The 22,893-nt window shown below is 48.7% G+C and overlaps 1 protein-coding gene across 1 annotated transcript in view; it reads right to left on the bottom strand.

Annotated features, from left to right (window-relative positions):
• NT5DC3 (5'-nucleotidase domain containing 3) overlaps positions 1–22,893 on the bottom strand; it is a 58,764-nt gene that overhangs the window by 22,471 nt on the left and 13,400 nt on the right. The window contains exons 2-5 of the mRNA XM_084796140.1: positions 13,062–13,246; positions 4,614–4,688; positions 3,770–3,825; positions 405–495 (exon numbers count right to left, since the gene is read on the bottom strand). Coding sequence (XP_084652266.1) covers positions 405–495; positions 3,770–3,825; positions 4,614–4,688; positions 13,062–13,246 — 407 coding nt within the window. The remainder of the gene's footprint in view (positions 1–404; positions 496–3,769; positions 3,826–4,613; positions 4,689–13,061; positions 13,247–22,893) is intronic.

Here is a 22,893-nt window from a genome sequence, read left to right as displayed (position 1 = left end):
TAACTTCATCAGTAGTCATTTTTTTTTTAACTGTGTAGCCCTGGCTGTCCTGGACTCGCTTTGTAGACCAGGCTGGCCTCGAACTCACAGTGATCCACCCGCCTCTGCCTCCCGAGTGCTGGGATTAAAGGCGTGTGTCATCTCTTGACTCACTCATAGCTGACTATCAGGAAGTTGGGCCCGGCTGTAGGAAGCAGCTATGTGTTGCTCCTTCTCTCTGCTCCCCACTTCCCTCCACCCCACCCTTCTAACTGATCTTCCTCACCTGACACCTGGGAGTGCCAGAGCCAAGACCTCTGAGAGCAGAAGCCAAGGCTTTCCTCCCTAAGATGTTTTCCCAGCCCGAGAACTCCCAAGCAGAGGAGAGAGACGGCCACTTCAGATGAACCAGTGGCTCATCTTACCTTTCCGTAAAAGTCGCTCATCTGTTCCAGGGGCACATGCGACCCCTCGTACATGTCGATGACTTCCTCATCAGGGACCACACTGAGGCCTCTGAAAAAAATACAGATAGTTGTCACCACAGTGACAGAGAGAACGATTCTGGACTTCTACCTACTGATGGGGTTTCCCCACTATGTCAGGAGACCTGTTGTCATCATGAGGCAAAATAGGCCACAGCAGCAGCTACTGCCAGCAGGCAAGATGCTACTATTAGGCCCCTGTTGGTTTTAAAAAAAGAAAGAAAGAAAGAAAGAAATGAAATGAGATTTACACCCAGTGTCGGCGGCAGTGGTGAAGGTGGTACACACTTTTAACCACAGCACCCAGGAGGCAGCGACAGGTGGGTCTCTGAATTTGAGGCTAGTCTACTGAGTTCCAGGACAGCCAATACTACATAGAGAAACCCTGTCTGGAAGAAGAAAAAAAAAACCAAAACCTGATTTACAGCAATAACCGATCCTACATGAGATTTCTGACATGCCAAGCAGGGCACTCAGTTACTTGTCACCTGTCCTAGGGAGTCAATGTTCTTCCCACAGGAATGGTCATGTGTCTCCCTCAGAGTTAGCAAGGTAGAAAGCATCGTGTCAGGATTTAAATCCAGGCTCTCCACAGCTCCCAACCCAATAGGATGATGCAAGGCTCCCTTCCCAAGCACTTGCTTTGGGGTGGAGTTTTTGACACATTTGATGAGAGAAAGGTCACCCCTGCCTCTGACTCATTGCTCTGCCTTCATTACGGGCTGAGGTGGGAAACGCCACTGCACTGGATCAAACCCACGACCCGGCAGTGGACAGTGAGGCGGGTGCTCTGTGACGCTTTGAGTTAGCATCATCTGTACACGCCCACTATCTGCCTGCCTCTGGAACTCACACAGAAGTCCAGTCCCTGCATCTCCAGGAGAGGTGAGGTCCAGTGTCATTCTGACTTCTGCCAAGGGCAGAGCGGGTGCCACGTGCTCACCTGGGGTTGCCCATCCCAGGGCGCTGCTCTTCCACCCTTCACCAGGGGTGAGCACTTGAGAAACAGAGCCAGTAATCAGGAAACTGCAGAGGGCCTGGCTGCCTTCCAGTGGGGGGGGGGGAAGGGAAGGCGGGGGGGGGGGGGGGAGAAGGGGGCTGGTCAACCAGCAGAAGTTTCCCACAGGCCCATTAGGTACAAAGCAGCCTGCTAGTAAGACGCATGCACACGCTATGTCGCTATGTCTTTGTGCTTTACTGTGTTTTATCCTCGGGATCTCCTCCACTCCCCCACTTTAAGCTTAAAAGCACCCCCACCCCAGTGCGTTCAACTGACGTTTTTTGCCTGAGTGACTTGTTACAACTCCTGGCCTTCTGAGAACAAACACTGTGCTCCAGTAATCAGATAAGACCTTGCTGGCCAACCAGAACATTCTAGCTCGACCTTGTAGAATAGCTCTTGCAAAGCAGCCGTCTACAGACCCATACAAGGAAAAAGAGCTGAAACTCATGGCTGCAGCAGCAGATCCCAAACCCGAGCCGCACTGCCATGGGACTGCTGCTTTCTCCCATCGCTTCTCAACTAGCTCAGAAGGGAACAAGAAACACCTCCCTTCCGCCTATCTGCTGCGTCCCAAGCACGCCTCCACCTCACAGCCAGCTGCGTGCTGCGGGCTCTGGGGTGGACGTTCTACAGAGAAACCGAGGCTTCCAGAGCACCAGGAACTTGCTGAGACCAATGACGCGCAGGGGATGGAGTGGGGGCTCACACGGAGGAGATGAGTGTGACCCCAGAGACAGGCACAGGACACACTGTACCTCATGTGGCTCCTCCTGCTGAGCCCTAGCCCCGTCCTTGACCCAGTGGACACAGAAACAAAAGGCACAACAGGAGGAGCTGGGGTAACAAGGAGCCGGTAGGGCGCAAGGAAAGAGCAGGACCACTTCAGGCCAGAAGGGTGGAGCAGGACAGACTACAGATGCGGGCAGGAATGGGGGATCTTTCTGGGACGCAAGGGGAGGGGCCAAGCGGGTCCAGGGGGATGCAGAGCAGAGGCCTGGCCTTGCTGTCACCCAGCTCCCGCACTCCCTTCACTTGACTGTGCAGGATCAGGCACAGGCTCAACCTCCTCTTCCTCCTCTTCCTCTCTCCAGGCCTGTTGACTGAGGCAGGCAAGCAAGCGCTGCTTAAAAACACCAAGTCAGGAAGAGAGCCAAGAAAGGAAGCCATGGCTGTTCTCACCACACAAGCATGGGGAACCAAAGTTGACCCCGCCCCCAGAACCCGCCCATAACAATAAGAATAAATAACAACAACAACAATGAAACTGGACACAACTGTGTCCATAATCCCACCGATGCTACAGAGGCAGAGAAAGGTGGAGCCTGAGGCTTGCTGGCCACACAGCCTAGTCAAGTTGGTGAGCTCCAAGTTCAGGGGGAGGCCCTGTCTCAAAAATAAAGTGAAAGGTGACGGAGAAAGACACCCGACACTGACCTGTACATAGAAGCGCACACACACACACACACACATACACACGAATGAACACACATAAGAAAGAGAAGCGAGGGGCTGGAAGGATGGCTCAGAGGTTAAGAGCACTGACTGCTCTTCCAGAGGTCATGAGTTCAATTCCCAGCACCCACATGGTGGCTCACAACCATCTACAATGTGATCTGATGCCCTCTTCTGGCCTGCAGGTGTACATGTGGGCAGAACACTATACATATTAATAATAAATAAATCTTTAAAAAAAAAAGAAAAGAAAGAAAAAAGAAAGAGAAGTGAGTTCTGACAAAATCAATTTCACGCTCAGAGCCAGCTACGCCTCAACCCAGATCTGTCCCTAGACCACAGTCAACAAAGCAATGTGGTTTCTTACTATTAAACCAGTTTGTGTTTGTTAGTTTTCAGTCACTTGCAGCTAAGAGCCTTAGCAAACCCAGTAAGGTAAGAACTTGTGTAGAACCAACCAAGAGTTGAATAAAAAAACCTAAAACCTAGCCCTATGCCGAAGGCTTCAACCTCATTCTAAAAACAGTAGACAGCCATGAGTGTTTGAGGCAGTGATATCAGAATAAACTGCTCTGTGGGATGCTTGTAAGGGCCAGGAGAGGAGGGAGACGTGTCCGGGAGGCCGGGGAGGGAGCAGAGACTGGATGTTTGGCCCATAGAGAGAGACTCAAGCTCCAGAAGGCATCCTTTAGCCAAACCCTCAGCACCAGCATGCACCGGGCCTGGTCACCGTGTGCCTGAGTGACTGAGTGAGTGTGACCCACACACGGCCACTTCCCTCAGCCCTGGTCGGTTAGCAGGGCCTGAAATCCAACGCCCCTGGGTATACTGGATTGTCGCTTGCTCTCACCTGTAGACGGTTCCCATCTGGATGTAATGAAAAGCATCAATCTTCATCAGCACCGCCTTTAAAAACATAAACATGTGCACGCGTGTGAATAGCAATTTGCATACAAAACGAGCACTCCGAGGGTTGTGATAAATCCTGTCCTGGCACATTGGCTCTCAACCTTCCTAATGCCTCGACCCTTTAATATGTTTCTTCACGTTCTGGTGACCCCCAACCATAAAATTATTTTCATTGCTACTTCATAACTGTAATTTTGCTGCTGTCGTGAATCATAATTTAAATATCTGTGTTTTCTGATCTTTTTTTTTTTTGGGGGGGGGGGTTTTGGTTTTTTGAGACAGGGTTTCTCTGTGTATCCTTGGCTGTCCTGGACTCGCTTTGTAGACCAGGCTGGCCTCAAACTCACAGCGATCCACCTGCCTCTGCCTCCCGAGTGCTGGGATTATAGGCGTGTGCCCGCCATGCCCCACTCTGGCTTGATGGTCTTAAGTGACACCTGTAAAAGGGCCACTCAACCCCCAAGGGGATCATGACCCACAGGTTGAGGACCACTGCATGTGGTTTCCAAAAGCCCTTTAAGGAAATGACATAGGAGCAAAAGAAAGCATGACCGCTAGCTCCTCCTCCCGTGGCAGCGTGCGTGACTACCAGCATTCGCTGGCGCTCTCAAACAGTACCCAGGATGCCAGCCTTCCTCAGGTCTCTTCCAGTCGGCTCCACCAAATATATTTGGATAATCTGGCTCTGCAAACCCATTCCAAACCACTTACCAAGGAAAGTCCCAGTAGTTTCATGGAGCAGCACCTTCTTTCCAAACACCAGAAAAACAGGAAGTCAAACTCACCCGCTGGACGTCATAATGGAGTCCCCGGATGGCGAAGTTTGGGTCATACTCATACTTCCTGATTTCCGCGGGATACTGAGAGAGAAGAGCGGACACATGGCTTAGCGAAGGATGAAGGAGGAGGGCAGAAGAGGGGGTGCACTCCTGGGATCCCAGCACTTAGGAAGTTGTGGCAGGGGGATGGAGAATTCAAGGTTACTGTTGGCTACCCACTGAGTTCAAGGCTAGCCTGGGCTACCCTGTCTTTAAGGAAAGAAAAAGGAGAGCTGGAGAGATGGCTCGGTGGTTAAGAGTACACACTGATCTTCCAAAGGTCCTGAGTTCAATTCACAGCACCCACATAGCAGCTCACAGCTGTCTAGCGCCCTCTTCTGGTGTACAGATGTAAATGCAGACAAAGTACCCATATGCTTAAAATATTAAATAAATAACTCCTTTAATTTAAAAAAAAAAAAAAAAGAGGAGGCGAAAAGGAGGGCACCGAGCTCAGGATGGGCACAGATCTGCCCCTGTACAAAGGCTGAGAAGTCATTACACTTAGGTGGGAAAATGTGCCCAGGAGGCGCAGACCACACTTGGTCCTCCGTTTCTCCATATCCTGCCTTGGGGCCTTATTTGTCTAGGCTGAGATGAGACCTCATCCCCGTGAGCCCATGTGCACATCTAACACCATCGTGCAGAGCTGTGCCAGGGTCAGTCTGAACGGTCACCATGGAAACAGACCACCGGGCGTGGCTGAGGAGCTTCTGGCTTGAGTTAATGGAGGCTCAAAGGCCATCCTGGATATAAGCACCACCATTCCACCAGGACAGAATCAAAAAGACAAAGTGAGCCAGGCATCAGCATTCCTCGCTGCTTCCTGACTCCAGATGCAATGGGACCTGCCTCATCCTGGTCTTGCTCCAGTGATTTTTTTTTTCCTGCTTTGATGGACTGTATCCTCAAAAGAAACCTTTCCTTCTTTGTCTCTGTGGGATATTTTGTCACAGCACGGCAACATTAACCGATACAAGCTTCACTTCCACTACTGTCCCTTTTCTCACTCCCCTGCTGTGGTGGCTGGGGAACCCCATAGCTACTGTCCCAGGGATAGTTCTGCCTATGGCTCCCATCCACTGGTCCCTGCTACTTCCTAATGACAAAGCCTGGCTCACGTTACACAAAAGTGCCAGTCCCTCCCTCCTCTTTGTTGTGTGAGAATCCAGGTTCTTCCTTCCCCCAGAGCCAGAGTTGAGGGTGCCCACCTCCCCGTTTCTGCTGCCTTGTCTGTGCTGCCATGCCCATTTTACGGAAATAAAAGCCAGACAAGCATCGAGACCCTCAGTGAGCCCGCCAAGCCACGCTGCTTGCTGGCTCCCTGGAGCTACCCAACACAGCCTACCCGAAGGCACATGGCAAGTTTTCAAGTCAGGCCGCACAAAGCATTGACTTGAATGTCACATTTGGGCTCATTGATCTTACGCCTGAGAGTGTGCCAAGAAATCCCCAGCCTGATATTCCTCCCTGTGGGAGCTGTCCAGACTTCTGAACACCGTGTACGGTTCTGCGTATTTATTGAGATACCTGCCAAAGCCCACACTGAGCCAGCCGTGGTGGTGGTGTGCAGCTCACTGAGGCCAGAGCTGCAGCGCCTCTGAAGCCTCCATCAGCCTCGGGGGTGGTGTCAGTCAGGTAAGTTTAAGAAGTCAGGATCCTCGCCCAGCAAGGCTGTACTAACCTCACTGCCCAGCAAAAAGAAGGCGGTGCCTCCTGCCTGCTTGTGGCTCCAGGAGACCTAGAGTCAAGGAACTTGCCAGGGGTCACCAAGCTACACAGTGCTTGAGGCACTTGGGCCTGTGTCATAGACAGGTCCACCCCTAAGCCACCTAATCCACCCTCAATCAGCTCAGAACCCCTGTCTTAGTTAGGGTTTCTATTGCTACATTAAACACCATGATAACACCATGACCAGGGGCTGGAGAGATGGCTCAGTGGTTAAGAGCACTGGCTGCTCTTCCAGAGGACCTGGGTTCAATTCCCAGCACCCACATGATAGCTCACAGCTGACTGTAACTCCAGTTGCAAGGCGTACAACACCCTCATACAGACATATATGCAGGTAAAACACCAATGCATATGAAATTAAAACATCACACACACACACACTATGACCAAAAGCAACTTGGGGAAGAAAGGGTTTATTCTGCGTATATCTCGCAGGTCCCACTCCATTGCTAAGGGAAGTCAGGCCAGTAACTAAAGCAGAGGCCGTGACAACTGCTGCTTACTGGCTCGACACCGCCTACCCCTCCCGGCTTGCTCAGCCTGCTTTCTCATAGCATGCAGGACCACGTGCCCAGAGGTGGACCCAGAGGTGGACCCCCAACTCAATAAGCTGGGCCCTCCCTCATCAAGAAAATTCCCCTATAGACCTGCCTACAGGCAATCTGATAGAGGCATTTCCTCAACCGAGTTTCCTCTTCCCGAATAACTCTCTCGCTTGTGTCAAGCTGACAGAGACAGACCACTAACCAGCACAACCCCTCTCCTGAAAGCTTCTTTGTGGTGGCGGCAGCTACCAAGTCAGAAGCACAACACGTTGGCTGAAAGACAATAGCCAATGGCCTTGAAGACAGCAACAGCTGAGCCTCAACGGGGCAGTGGCTTCAGGAAGAACACGTGTGTGCTGAGAAAGCCCAAAGTTTCCCTTGGACCGGACAACCCTAGCGCAACATTAACACCTCGGTGTGACAGGGGACTAAGGTGTCGTCCCCTGCCCCCATGTGTGGGTAACGCCTACAGCCCTGCAACCTGGCTGCGGTCCACCTTTGTGGCTGCCTGCAGCTCTCGAAATGGCTAGTAATTTCTACAAGGCAACTGGGAGCTTTTAGTCTGGTAGTTCATGTAGCCTGGATTATGAGCCTAGGTGAAAACGAAGCTCTTTCAAACCTGACAAAACAGGATGCAAAGGCAGCACAGGCTCCATGGAGAGCCCAGACAAAGCTCTCCTCTCCCCCACTCTCGGAGCTCATTGGCCCGCTGCCATGCTTTGTGTCAAGTACTGTGACAGGACCTGAGGAAGCTTCGAGGACACAGGGAAGTTCCGCTCTCCCCCTGGGAGCCATGCCATAAACAAGCCAGCACTCCCAGAGCACAATGCCTCACAGTGAGCCATGCTACAGAGAGCCCAGTGTGAGGGCCGGACAGTGTCTGGGGCCAGCACTGGCAGGCCTATTAAATATTCATTTTCTGGAAAGGAGAGACAGCTCAGGGGAGTGTTCGTGTTTGTTGCTCTTGCTTTTACTTTTTTTTTTCTTTTTCTTTTCTTTCTTTCTTTCTTTCTTTCTTTTTTTTTTTTTTTGGTTTTTCGAGGCAAGGTTTCTCTGAGTAGCCCTGGCTGTCCTGGACCCCACTCTGTAGACCAGGGTGGCCTCGAACTCAGAGATCCACCTGTCTCTGCCTCCCTACTCACTTGCTATCAGGTGGAGAACAGACTATGGAGTATGATCAGAAGCCTGGGCGCCGAGAAGGCACTTGATGTACTCAGAAGTGACAAATGCTCGGTCCAGGTCAGCGGCATCGGGAGAGGTAAGAAGCTCATATGGATCAGATCACATCTTAAGTCTCTCACAGCCACAGGGGGACTTCTACTCTGATGGACAGGGCTAAGGGGAGTCACTGTGCAGCCCTCAGTTGGTCAAGGTCAACAGCCAGTGGCACATTCACTGGGGTGTGATGACAGCCACACTTGGCCTCTGACCCCTCAATACCCAGACTCTAGTTCCACCCTGAGGAAAAACAAACAAGCCAGGAGCGACACCCTACAGTGCACTTCAGTGGAGTGCCACACTGTCCCAGGCAAGGAGTCGGCTGACTGTGGGATCTTGCCTGGTGTTCTGCAACAGGAAAAGACACCAGAGAGGACCTCCATGCCACTATCAAATCTGCCACGTGACAAGGTCCAGCAGTAACAAAGTGTTAGCATTATAGAGAACTGGACACGGAGTATAGACAGGAACTCAGGCTGTTTTGTTCTGTTTTGTTTTGTTTTTTGAGACAGGGTTTCTCGGTATAGCCTTAGCTGTCCTGTACTCACTTTGTAGACCAGGCTGGCTTCAAACTCACAGAGATCTGTCTGCCTCTGCCTCCCGAGTGCTGGGATTAAAAGCGTGCGCCACCGTGCCCCCAGCAGGAACTCAGTCTTACCTCCGCAACTTTCCTATATGCTAAGCCTTAAGCAATCTTAAAATGGGAGGAGTCAGAGGACGGCCGGCTTTGGGTCTGAGCAAGCAGGTGCTCGCCAGTGCCACTTAACAGGAAGAGAAGGCAATTTATCGGCAAGATGGCTCAGCAGGTAAGGGTACCTGCTCAGGTCTCAAACCCAGAGCAGATGGATAACTGAGGTGTCTATTTACCATTTCAAAGTGGATGTTAGCCACCTTGTTCTCCCGACATGCATCAGTCTCTACCTGTCACAGGGCCCTCCTGACTGGCATATGAAGTCCCCTTGTACCCTGAACTCTCCAGCCTAGATATTAAGCTGGGCTTGCTCTACCACAGCTCCTCTGGCCCCGCTATAACTCAGCCACTTTGGCTCTCCCAGTCTCCTGGCCCAGACCACGCCTCTTGGTTGGTGGGGCCTCTCCCGCACACAGTCCCTCCTCTCTTCACATGGCCCAGCGCAGTCTGGCCACGTTTACTCTGTATTTTCCCTGTCGCCTCTACTTCTGCCTATACTTTCTCTTATCTACAATAAATCTTCTCTTCCACAATATCTAGGTGCAGTCATGTTCTTCCTTTTTTATTTCTTTCAGCTGCCAAGCTTGATGACCTGAGTTCAAGCTCCAAAGCCACATGGTGAAAGCACTGACTTCCAAAAAAAAAAAAAAGAAGAAGACATGATATGAAAAACCAAGTAGTTGGGCTGGAGAGATGGCTCAGAGGTTAAGAGCACCATCTGCTCTTCCAAAGGTCCTGAGTTCAATTCCCAGCAACCACATGGTGGCTCACAACCATCTATAATGAGATCTAGTGCCCTCTTCTGGTGTGTAGGTGTACATGCAAACGGAATACTGTATAAATAATAAAGAAATAAATCTTTTTAAAAAAGAAAATACAAATACTTATTACTCAATTCTTTTTCTAGCTTTATGAAAAATGATTCTTGTTTAAAATTTTTTAAACATCATTTTTTTAAAAGGAGCTGAGCTTTTTATATTCGCTTTCTGGAAAGAGGCTAAAATGCAAACTGAATGTTCTATCACTGTGTACCCCAAACACAGATGTCTCCCCAGCCCTGTGAGCACACAAGGTTTTGGCAGGAAGAACAGCACAGAGCTCAACATTCTTGGAAGAAGTACTTGTTTAATCAGAGCAAGAGAAAGTCTACATCTGCAGCACTGGCTCTATTAATATGCCCGATATAGTTAGTATTATAACGATTCTTTTATCAAAGCAAAAAATAGATAATGATGAGATTTCAACAGTCCCCAGTCTTGTGGCTTTTCAGTCATAATTCTCCATCTCCTTCATCGACTAGCTCATCTCTGCCCCCCAGATTTCATTCAAGTTTCATGCTTTTAACTTACTGTTTACACGAATATTTTCTTTATATATGTATTTTTTTTTCATTTTCATCACGTGAACAAAAAAATAAATTTAAAAAATCTGTGGCAGAAAAGCACTGACCCTAAAGGACTGGGACATGGAGTAATGAAAGAGAACAAGTCTCTTGACCAGACAGACCTGAGTTCAGATCTGCTTCTGCCCCCTGCTGCCTGTGGTCCCTGAAGCAGAGAACACAGGAGGGCAGGCCGTGCAGACAGGAAACAGCAATGCTGGCGAGAACACAGGAGGGCAGGCCGTACAGACAGAAACAGCAACGCTGGCACCAGTCCTTGCTGGGGATCTTCTAGACACCAGATGTCTGTAACAGCAACTCACCTATCGACCACAACAGCACGGTGATGGGGGCGCTGTTGCTAGATCCCAAGTCTGGAGACACAGTGGGTCATTGGAACTGTGCCACACAGGAAGCAACCCGAGCAATTGGGGGACAGCACAGATAGAACAGCAGGGCAGGGCCCTGGGTTCTCCACGTGACAGCACACTCACAGAGCACACTGCAGCTGGCCAGTGCAGAGGCAGCAGCCCTTCAGGGCTACCTCCTAGTGCCTGCTAAGGGACAGTGACAGGTGGTGGCTGGAAAGCAAGGGCAGAGCCACCTGATTGCCTTATCCAGGGGGAGGATGACCAGTGACTGGCAGTGCTTTAGATGAAATGAAACAAATGAAATGTGCCTGACAAAATTAAATTAAATTTAATTTAAATTAAAACGTTACAGCAGAAGAAAGTTGTTGCTCGGGCTTTACCAACAAGACAAAACGGCATTTTTGCCAAATGCCATTTGGCTCTTACATTCTAGGTCGGGACAACATAACCACTTGAATCCACTGAGAAGTAAAAGCAGAAAATAAGCTGCATCGAATGTTCAGGATCTAAAGCTAACAGGAGCATTGGCTTCTCTGTCAGGGTATATGGTGCCAGGGGGTGGTGTCTCCACATCTGTGACATCTCCCCAGCTTCACATCCGAGACAGCCTCGGTTTCCGGGTTGCTCGCTACGCCCCAGCCCGCCTCTGCTGGCTGAAATCACACCCCTTTGACTGCTTCCCCGCCTCCCTAAAAAAGCTACTCCCACTATCTTCTGTGCCTCCTTCAGCCCTCTGCGGTGGTGGCTTCACAGCTGGCCCCACCCCAGTGCCTGAATTCCTCCAAAACAATGCCCACGCCACCCCTCTGTCACCCTTCCTGCATCCACAGCACACTATGGTTCATGAAAGCCACCAATTAAAGCCCTTGAGGAAAGTGGGAATGGATGGGCAAAAGAACTCAGCAGTGGACGACATGAAAGACAGAAACACTTAACACACAAAGAGCCTCAAAATCACAACAAAGACGGGGGGGGGGGGGGGCCGCGGGGACAGGCTCTGGTTGGAGGCAGAGGTCACCCACACACTTTATGGATAGTACAGGGGGGTATTAAAGGGCGTGTTTATAATTCCAGAACTGGAGAGATGGAGCTTGCTGGCCAGACAGTCTAGCCCAGAGTTCTCAACCTGGGGGGGGTCACGACCCCTCTGGGGTTCTAATGACCCTTTCACATGGGGGGATACCTAGGACCAGTGGAAAACACTGATATTTACATTACAATTCATGATAGTAGCAAAACTACAGTTATGAAGTAGCAACGAAAATAATGTTATGGTTGGGGGTCACCACACCATGAGGAACTGTATTAAAGGGTCGCAGCATTAGGAAGGTCTAGCCTAACTGGCGAGCCCCAGGCCAATCAGAAACCCTGTCGCAAGGGAAATGGGCAGGCAATATTCCTGAGGATGACACCCAACATTGTACTCTGACTACCACCTGTAAACACAGTTATAAAAAGTGACTTTGATTCGTCTGATGTAATTGTCATCTGGGAGGCTTACTGCCTCTGCCTGCTAACCCAGGCCTAGTCCTGGAAGCTTCTAGCCTCTGTACAATCTATTTAGGCCTGGAATGTTTCCAGCCTCCAAGACTTACTACTAATAGGCTCACCTTTTCCAGCTCTTTCTGAACTCTGGCTGGCTGGTTCAGTACAACTGTTCTGGCTCAATGTCCTCTCCAAGCTGACTGGTTCCATCTGGTTTCTCGCTCAGCATTTGACTGAATTGTTCTGCTTGGCTTCAGCTAGCTCTAGCCATCCGTTCTAATCTTCTGGCTCTTTCTCATTCTCTGGCTCCATTTGTCTTCACCTGTGGCTCGCTTGTTCTCTCTTCAACCTGTCTCTGTCCAAAACTCTACTGGTAAAACTGCCTCCTCTTCCTCTGCACTACTCTCTCAAGCCAATTCTGTTTCCTCTGTACTCACGAGAGCTGGACATATCCTATTGTGTCAAATCTTTCTCTAATTGTCACTCTGCCTGTCCCTCAATTAGAGGTCACTTTCAAAACCTGGCTGCTTCCTTCCACAAGCTAACTTTACCTTCACTGTTCGGGACTAAAGGTGCGTACTAAGGGCGTGTCTGTATTTCCAGCCAGAGGGATTAAAGGCGTGGCATTCCAGCCCGATCACACAGACCTAAAAAGGTCTTTGGATGTGATTCCTTGACAAAGCAGCCATGTTGCTGGCTTAGAATTCCTCTCCAACACATTTGTATACACCCATTCCCCTTCACACACGTGAAATCTCACACACAAACACACACACACACACACACACACACACACACACACACACACACACACCTCAGCAGAGAAGAGTCACTTGCTGGGAAGGACCACAAGCCAATGGCTCACCCCGCAACCACTCGCTGCAGGAGTTCTGCACAAGTGCAGGACCTGGGCATGACTGCACATGGCTATTTATTCTTCAGACATCAAAGAGGTCAAAGGGAAAGAGAGCCAGAAGGTCTCTGTGGCCTTACCCTGTGTTCATTGATGAGCAGGTCCCGGGCAGCGTTGAAGATGAGTGTGTGGAGGTGCTTGGAGTAGAACACCAGTGTGTAATCGTAATCAAAGCCATATATCTCAATGTCTGACAGGCTCATCTCGTTGTTGGAGAAAATGGCATCCGGATTCAGCAAGTTGTTCATAATGGAAGGTACCAATTCTAGGAGCAGAGAGGAGAATCTGTTATCTCCTGGCATGGATGGGGGTTGGGCGGCTTCTAAGGGACAGGAGCCATTTGCACATCCGTGGAATGTCCAGAGCAGGCAGGTCCATGGCCAGGGATGGAGCTCAGCGGTACAGCACCTCAGAGAAGGGGAGGAGAAGGAGAAAGGTAGGTTCATGGGTATGAATGGAGACTAGTGTCTGTGCCAGATGGGTGAGGAGGTAACTGTTACTGGGTAAAGAATTTCTTTCTAGTGGTGAAACTATTCATAATTTTTCAAGACAGGGTTCCTCTGTGTAGCCTTGGCTTTGCTGGACTCTCTATAGACCAGACTGGCCTCGAACTCACAGCGATCGGCCTGCCCCGGCCTGCCCCTGCCTCCCGAGTGCTGGGATTAAAGGCGTGCACCACCATTGCCCGGCCAATTATTTGCAAGTTGATTGTGGTGATGGCCATGGCAGAGCAACCTTTCATGAATATACTGAAGTCTAGCGGGGTGGGGGGGAAGCGGTCCTCATGTGAGCTCAGCAGTGTCTCCATCACATTCGGATGAGACTGTCCCTAAGAAAGAACGTGTGCTTCGGTGTCTCAAGAGATCAACTGTTACAGGTTTTATAAGTATACACCATGGAATTTAAATATACCTCACTTTATTTTTGTTTGGTTGGTTGGTTGGTTTAGTTTTCTGAGATAGGGTCTCTCTGTGTAACAGCTCTATCTGTCCTGGAACTCTCTCTCTATAGACCAGGCTGACCTTGAACTCACTGAGATCCTCCTGCCTCTGCCTCCCAAGTGCTGGGATTAAAGGCATGCACCACCATGGCCGGCTCCTCACTTAGAAAGAAAGAAAGAAAGAAAGAAAGAAAGAAAGAAAGAAAGAAAGAAAGAAAAGAAAGAAAGAAAAGAAAGAAAAAGCAAGCAAGCTAACATTTAATGTATTGGCTATAGATGTTTTTTCCACCTATAAGGCTGACCTTACTGTACACACAGGCCCGTGAAACAGTCTCTGTGGTTCCTAAGCAACCACAGCTTACAGCACCACAGACTCTGAGCATATGACCTCATGCTACTACACAAGACTTGGACATATGGACTACATGCGTGTGCCATACATTGATACTTGACTCATATGTTTTCTTCCTAGTAACAGCTATGTATGAACCTTTCAATCACTTCCAGCTGACCAACAGAGGTGAGATCACCCCACACACCACTGGGCCCCACGGGACACAAAAGCAGTTTGTACTGCTTTCTGTAGCAGGCCTCTCCATTTGAGGGGCTGCTACGACATCACTTGTATGCTTTCTTAAAGAAATTCCAAAATTTCATTCTACCTTACAGTTTCCATGAGTTCCAACTGACCCTCATCACAATCCAAGCTGCAAGGCAAAGCGAGCGCTGTGGCTCAGCGGCCGAGTGCGTGTTCGGCACACTCAAGGCCATTTGATCCCCAGCACTGAAAAAAAGAATCTTAAGGTGAAATAGAGAATGTTAGTTGTTTTATTTCTGCATTGTGTTGGAATACTTTTCTATGTTCATCCTCCTAAAAGATAATTTGTCAGGGGCTGGAGAGATGGCTCTGAGGTTACGAGCACTGACTGCTCTTCCAGAGGTTCTGAGTTTAATTCCCGGCACCCACATGGTGGCAAACAACCATCGATAATATGATCTGGTGCCCTCTTCTGGCCTGTAGGTGTACATGCAGGCAGAGCACTGTATACATAATAATAAATAAATATATTGAAGGAGAGAAACCTGTTCTTTAGGATCCCAAGTGTGGGATCGGAACGGTCTCTTGAGGGGACAGGTGATGTTAATTCACTAGAAGAGCAACCACCTCAAGCAGGAGCTTAATTACAACCAGCTGAAAAGATCCCGTAAACAGACTCTGGGAGGAGATGGATAAAATGAGCCCAGAACTGGCGGCGTGGCTTTTTGGAGACTTGGGATAGATTTGGCTGTTCATCGCTGCCCTTCAAGACGCTCCTAGAGAAAACTGCTCGAGGGAAGGCTTCAGAGCTCCGGCTCCTGCTGAGGCTCCACACGGACCTACTCCCACTCTCACCACATCATTACCAGATACCACAAAGATTGCCTGAACACACCTAAGAAGTCTGAAGACAGCATCCACACAGCCATGCTGGCGGCTTTCCTAGAATACAATGGAGAATTTGTGACTCTGCAAGTGTGCTGTGGTGTGTGCGGGCTCTTGACTTCCCCCAGCCCCAATCAATCAATCAAATGTAAAACTGTAAATATTTTTAATGTTTTATTAATTTATTCATTTTACATTTCAATTGTTGTAAAAAATTTTTAAACAAAAATATTAATAAAGCATAGTCCACCCATTATTTTTATTGCTTTTTGACTATGAACACAGTAGCCACCAAGGAGCCACCTGGGTAATCAAGGCATGTTAACTTTACCTAGTGATCACTCTGTCTGGTCAGGTGACGGACGAGACCCTCACCAGGGCAGAGTCCCAGCTACAGGCCCTGGGAGTTGATCCTTTGGGAAGCCCAGTAGAAGTTAGAAAAACCTCACAGACCAGCAGACGGTGCCAGATGGCAACCCTCTGGGGATTCTCCCATACACACGGACTTAAAGCCACACTTTATTATACCCCACACAGTTTCCAGGCCAGTGAGGGTGAATGCATGAAAGAACCCAATTTTCCTCACAATGACGTTCCACGTGTGACTCAATCTACATTACTCCCCGACAAACCATACATTTTCACTAGTGTCCCTTGTTAGCAGTTGTTTGGGTTTCAAAGTGATGGTGGTGGTGGCTAGTTCTCTGTTTCATTTGCAAATGGCACAAATTTCATTCACGGATTCTGAGGATGGTAAGGAGGCTGGCATATGAGGAAGAGGCAGACAGTTCACAAGAACTCACCCCAGGAGGGGAGAAGCCAGCATTCCCGTTATGTGAGCACGGCTGCCCTTAGTGATGCCATTTTCTGAGTGTGACAGAACCATCCAGATGACGTAGGTGAGGCAGGATTGGTTATGAGGCGACCAAAAGCTCTCCTTTCACAAGTGACCTTTGTGTGGGAAGCTCCAGCAGCCGGCTTTAGCTGAGGCTTATATTTAGAACATGCACTGGCAAGAAAGCCCATCTGCTTCTACACTACCTGAGACGGGAAGCAGCCGGGAAGCAGCAGGGGAGCAGCCAGGGAGCAGCTGGGGAGCAACCCCTCCCCAGGGGAGCAGCCCTCCAGGAAAAAGCAATGCACGGGGAAAATCCCCTCAAGTCAGCTCGGTAGAAAACTGCACAGGGTTCCCCCCAGGGCTGTCCATCACACGAGTGTCACCACCTCAACACCTGGCCGTGTCACATATTGTCTTCAACTCTGGCTCAAGGGAAAACCTAACAGGATCTCCGTGCCTCTGTTATGTGATGTCACGAACAGGAAGGCCCTCCCACTCACTCTCGGGACTAACTGCAAAGGTAGAAACAGGAATAGAGCCAAGGCTCTGAAGGTGGGCACCTGCTCTGAGTTCCACAAGCCACTGGGAGCTGGAAACTTGGTCCCCCCAGCACACAATATATGGTGCCCAGCACCCTGGGTGGTTTCTGTTTCTCTATGGGCTGACACATGAAGCCCTGGGGAAATGTGCCAAACACACTGTGGTAATCCCAGCGCGGAGGAAGCTGAGGTATAAATAGGCAGCAGGCCAGCCTGGGCTACCCAGTGCTAAAAGCCTGTCTCCCAAAGGGGGCAAAATTGTATACATTCTGTTTTGGTTTGGGCTTGTGGGTTGTTTTTTTTTTTTTTTAACTGAATTATGATAAAATAACACACGTAACAAGTTTTACCATCCTAGTTTTTGTTTGTTTGGTTTGGTTTTTCAAGACTGGGTTTCTCTGTGTAGCCTTGGCGGTTCTGGACTCACTTTGTAGACCACGCTGGCCTCCCAACCCACAAAGATCCACCTACCTCTGATGGGACTAAAGGCGTGTACCGCCATGCCTGGCTCCCTAATTATTTTTAAGTGTAATTCAGTGGCTTTAAGTACGTTCACTCTCGAGAGTTCCCGTCACCACCAGCCAGCTCCAGACTCTGGTGGCTAAAATGCTGGGCTCACTAAATAACACCCCACCCCCAGGAGCGGCTACACCACGCCTCCAAGACTCTGACTGCTCTTTAGCATCCCCAAGAAGCAGGGCCACGCAGCACCTGACCGCCACATGATCCCCTCTGTTAAGCCATGGTGAAGGACCTACCATCTCGTCCCCCATCCTTTATCTTATTGCTACATTTACCTAACAGTGCCCATGTTGTGGGGTGGGGGTGCCCGGGCAGGCTGGTTTCTTTCTTTCCACCACTGGGTCCCAGGAATCTAACACAGGTCATCAGGCTTTACCCACCGAGCTGCCTCACCAACCCTATATTTATGCTTGTTTGTTTGTTTGTTTGTTTGTTTGTTTTTCGACACAGGGTTTCTCTGTGTAGCTTTGGCTGTCCTGGACTCACTTTGTAGACCAGGCTAGCCTCGAACTCACAGTGATCCACCTGCCTCTGCTTCCCAAGTGCTGGGATTAAAGGCGTGCGCCACCACCACCTGGCTTATTTATGCACTTTTGACGAACTTCCAGACTGTTTCTCTCAGCGGCTGTACCATACTTCTGTTTTGCTTTTTTAAGATTCCCCTCAGAATATGGTTCCCTGACTAAATTCTATCTTTACTGCTGACAGGAAAAGAAAGCAAAGGAAGGCAAAATATAGGTAGAGTCTGCTGTCTTCCCTCTAATCAAGCAGCCATTTTAAGCTACGCAAAGATCTGGGCTTGAGAAGTACAGCCTTGGTCAGCCTTGCTTTGCCCTACTTTGTATTCGGAAATGCTAAATGACTCTCCGTTAATAAAAAGCCTCCGCTCAGGCAAGGCTCTCACTGTCCCGGAGCAAATGCGGGGAGAGTGCCAAGGAGAAATCCATGGCCTGGGTGGCGTCGAGGGATTTCCTCATATATTCAAGGAAAGGTGACTGGCGGTCAGCTATTGGGCAGGCAGCCTAGAGAGTTGTAAAAGGTGACCAAGTGGGTACTGGGGAGGTGTCTCCATCAGTAAAACACCTGTCATGCAAGCTGGAAGTCTCACCCCCAGCACTCACGTGAAAAGCTGGGTGCGAGCATGTGTGGGTGTTTGGAAGCCCAGCACTGCATGCTAACAGACACAGACAAAGGTGGATCCCTAAAACTCGTTACTAGTCTATCTGAAGGTTCAGTGAGAGACCCTGTCTCAAGAATTTAAGGTGGAGAGAGCAAGAAAGACACTGGATGTTAACCTCTGGCCTCCATGTGTGCGCCTGCCCAGTTGGCCCCTCTTTGCAAGCAGAGGGGAGGGGGAGAGAGGGGGAGCTCGTATGGGGAAAGATCACTAACCTGCTCCCTCTCCCCTCTGGCCAGCTCTGCCCAACAGTTCCGGAGAAGCGCCCATCACTTCCAAGGCAGCAGGCGACAGATGTGACAGAGATGCCTCTAGAAGCCTAGATGGCCAAGCAACGCCATGCAGGTGGGCTAACCTTGGCATAAATGAAAAGTGGACTTCAGGTGGAGCTGTCTGTAAGAACAGCTGACCAGGCCTCACAGTCTCCCATTACCAGGGCCTTGAGGGAGGAGCTTTGCCTCACAGAACTCCCCACCTGTGAGGCCTCAGCATGGTTCCGGTCCTGACTCCAGGGGGAAGCATATGACTGGCCACCTCAGTCAGGAGTTCAGAGCAGCCACAGAGTATCCTTCTGGCAACTGTCGCTTACTTTCCCCTGCCAGGCACATTTCTGGGTCTCTTTGGTAATTTCTAGGAAGAACCATTCTCCCCTTGCCCCCCACCCCACCCCACACCCACCCCCGCCCCACCCAAGTTTGGGTCTAAGAGAAAATAAATCTGGAGGAGCAGGGATCCCTATGAAGAAGCTGGAAAGTGCAAGGTCCTAAACAGGGGGCCCACCCAGTGACATCACCTCAAGGCCAGGACCAAGCCATGCTTAAAGCAGCCACTGCCTCTCGCATTCCAAGAACACGAGGCTTTACTGTGTTGCCTCTTGATTAGTTTTATTTTTGCAGTGCCAGGAATCCGGCTCACCCAGAGCATTGAGCACACGGGAAAGACCTATAAATCGTCTTTTTTTTTTTTTTCCGAGACAGGGTTTCTCTGTGTAGCCTTGGCTGTCCTGGACTCCCCTCTGTAGACCAGGCTGTCCTCGAACTCACAGAGATCTACCTGCCTCTGCCTCCCGGGTGCTGGGAGTAAAGGCGTGCGCCACCACCGCTGAACTTAATTGTCGTCTTCTTTTTTTCTTTTTAATATAATTTATTAATTTATTCATATTACATTTCAATTGTTATCCCATCCCTTGTATCTTCCCATTCCTCCCTCCCTCCCATTTTCCCCTTACTCCCCTATCCTATGACTGTGACTGAGGGGGGACCTCCTCCCCCTGTGTATGCTCATAGGGTATCAAGTCTCTTCTTGGTAATTTGTCTTCTTCTTAAAAAAAAATTGGGAGGGGGGGGCTAAGTTGGCTTAAGCTTTTAACTGCTTTCCAAGGATATCCAGTTGCTCAAAACTCTTCCGCCTGAAATGTTTAGGTTTCTGCTCTCCATTAAACATATCCCCGCTTCTCCTCTGATCTTAAGCTCTCCTTCCATGCCGATTTCAGGAGGACAGGTGATCTGTGGTCTGTGTCTCCATGCACACTGTTAAGTCTGTGTCAAAGTCGGCCTGTCCATATAGGCTGCAGGGAATGAATGTCGAGGAAGGTCTTCTCGCACAGAGTGTTGCAAAGCATACACTATGTAAAGCGGGGCTTTCAAAAAAAACAATGACTAGGACATAACTTTCCAAATATCAAATTTTTTTAATTCCAAAGATGTTAAAAGGGAAGGTATTGACAGATTTATAAAATAGGGGCATATTGGACAAAAAAAAAATTTTTTTAACATAAATATCCTTAATTTTAAAATCCATGAAAAAGAAATTAAACGGCTAATAAACAAATGTTCAAATACTCTAGTTGTTTAAAAAAAAAAAGTAAATGAAAACATCTGGATATAGTTAACAACTGTGGGCCAGGCGGTGGTGATGCACACCTTTAATCCCAGCCCTCGGGAGAAAGAGGCAGATGGATCTCTATGAGTTTGAGACCAGCCTGGTCTACAGTGAGAGTTCCAGGACAACCAAGGCTACAGAGAGAAACCTTGTCTCAAAAAACCAAAACAAAAAAGAAAGAAAAGAAAACCAATTGCCCTCTCTGAAGGGCAGAACTGCACACAGATCTACTGCGCTGATTTCACTACGTGTTTGTCTATGAGAAGAAGGTGATGCTTGGCAAAGGAATAACAGTACGATGCCATTTTCCTCCTGTCTGAGCCCATGGCACTCTTGTTGCTAGTGCCCTCTGCTTTGGGTACTGATGGAGCACAGAGCTGGGGCTGGGCCTCGAACTGTGCTCCAGGCAGGTTCAGACCAGAAGCCAGCACCTTACAAACTTTCTGGAAGGTAGCCGGTCCTCAGCACCAAGAGCATCATAACCTTTGACCCACTGTCTCACTTCTGGAGAAATCTATAGTATGGAAATATTCAGAGATACAGATAAAGATGTATATACAAAGACATAGTTACAGTGCTTTTAATAAGGCAAACGCTGGGAGAGATATGTTTGTCTCAGACTTCTGAGCTCAGAAACCCAAAGCATATTATTAATTACGACATCACCATACAGGGGAGCTGGAACACACTGGACAAGTCTCAAGTTCAACTTAACAGGCGCCACAATCCCAGAAACACTGTAGTGACATTTCCCCCAACATAGTAGAGTTAGCATTTAACTTTATTTAATTTATTTATATAAATTATTTAGCTGTGCCAGGCATGGTATTACATGTTTGTAATTCCAGCACTGGAGAGGCTTAGGCAAAGGGTAAAGCGTTCCAGACTAGCCTGTGAGAGAGCCTGTCTCAAAACGCCCAAGGCTGAGAAACTGACTCAAGGGTACAGTGCTTGCCTAGCGTCCAGGTTTGACCTTGGCTTTGATCTCAGCACCACAAATAAAATTATTTACCTATGCTTTTTTAAAATTTTTGATTATATGCTAGATTTACGCTCTTGTCTAGGGGTAGGAGGCAGAAAAAGAATAGATACATTTAAAAAGCCTTGCAGGGGCTGGAGAGATGGCTCAGTGGTTAAGAGCGCCACCTGCTCTTCCAAAGGTCCTGAGTTCAATTCCCAGCAACTACATGGTGGCTCGCAACCATCTGTAATGTGATATGGCGCCTTCTTCTGGCCTGCAGGTGTACATGCAGGCAGAGCGCTGTATACATAATAAATAAATATTTTAAAAAATTAAAATAAATAAAAATAAAAAGCCTTGCAGAATAGGACTTTTTTTCCCCCTAGTGAATTTTAGCAGTTACAAAAGGCAGACAGAGCCTCATATTTTCCCAGGACACCACCTGGCTCTCTGAGGATCTTCACAGTGCTCAGAGGACCAAGTTCTCCTAGCAGGTGGTGATCACATGCGCTCACACTCTGTGTGAGTCGCTGCGTAAAGTCATGGCCACAAACCGCATGTAGTTCAGGGCCCTAGTAACTGTGTCTGATCTACAGAGGGGGAAGTAGGCATGACATAAGAGTAATAATAGTTCAGGTCACATAGCCTGCGGTATGCAGTACGTAGCGGCTTGAATGTGAATGTCCCCCAGAAGCTCACATATTTGAATACTTAGTCCCCGATTGGTGGCAATAATTAAAGGTTTAGAAGATATTGCTGAACTCATTTTTATAAAACAGTGGTTGTTTTTCTTAGCTTCTTTCTTCTTTCTTTCTTTCTTTGTTTTTTTGTTTTTTGTTTTGTTTTGTTTTTTGAGACAGGGTTTCTCTATGTAGTCTTGGCTGTCCTGGACTTCCTTTGTAGACCAGGCTGGCCTTGAACTCACAGCTGAGCCATCTCTCCAGCCCTCTTAGCTTATTTCTTAACACAGCTTCACAACACAATCTGAGCTGTTTGAGTCTTTTCTTAACCCTCTGCACTATTTTGTCTTACTCCCAGCAGACATCCCTGCTCTACTTGCACTTTGTAGCTTTCCCCAGCTCCAGCTCCTTCCTCTGGCTGGCAGGAAGTCTGCTCATTGATCAGCTGTAAGATGCTTCATTGACATACCAATAACAACTGGGGAGCTGTGTGTTTGCACAGCCTACAGACAGGAAATCAGAGTTAAACTACATTATAGCCTTATGCCTACAAGGTATGGCTGGAAAAAGTGTGTGGCTGGAAGTGGCTTTGAAATTAAAAGCTTCACAACTCTCGCAGTTCACTCCCTTTTTGTGTGTGTGGTGTGAGGTTGTGTGTGTGTGTGTGTGTGTGTGTGTGTGTGTGTGTGTGTGTGTCTTGCCTTCTAGCTTCAACCACCAGGCCTTGGATGCCTCCCTTTATGACAGACTCTTTGCCCTCTCAGCCAAAATAAACTCTTTTATCTTTAAGGTCCTTTGGTCACGATATCTTATCACATGAACAGAAAAGTAATTAATGTACAGATACACTTCTAAGATTTTTATCTTATTTATTTATTTATTTATTTATTTATTTATTTATTTATTTTTGAGACAGGGTCTCTCCGTGTAGCCCTGACTGAACTGGAACTC

This window comes from Acomys minous, assembly GCF_964271855.1.
Source record: "Acomys minous genome assembly, chromosome: 9".
Classification (NCBI taxonomy): Eukaryota; Metazoa; Chordata; class Mammalia; order Rodentia; family Muridae; genus Acomys; species Acomys minous.
The sequence above is the reverse complement of the archived record's forward strand: the minus strand, read 5'-3'. Positions and strand labels throughout refer to the sequence as shown.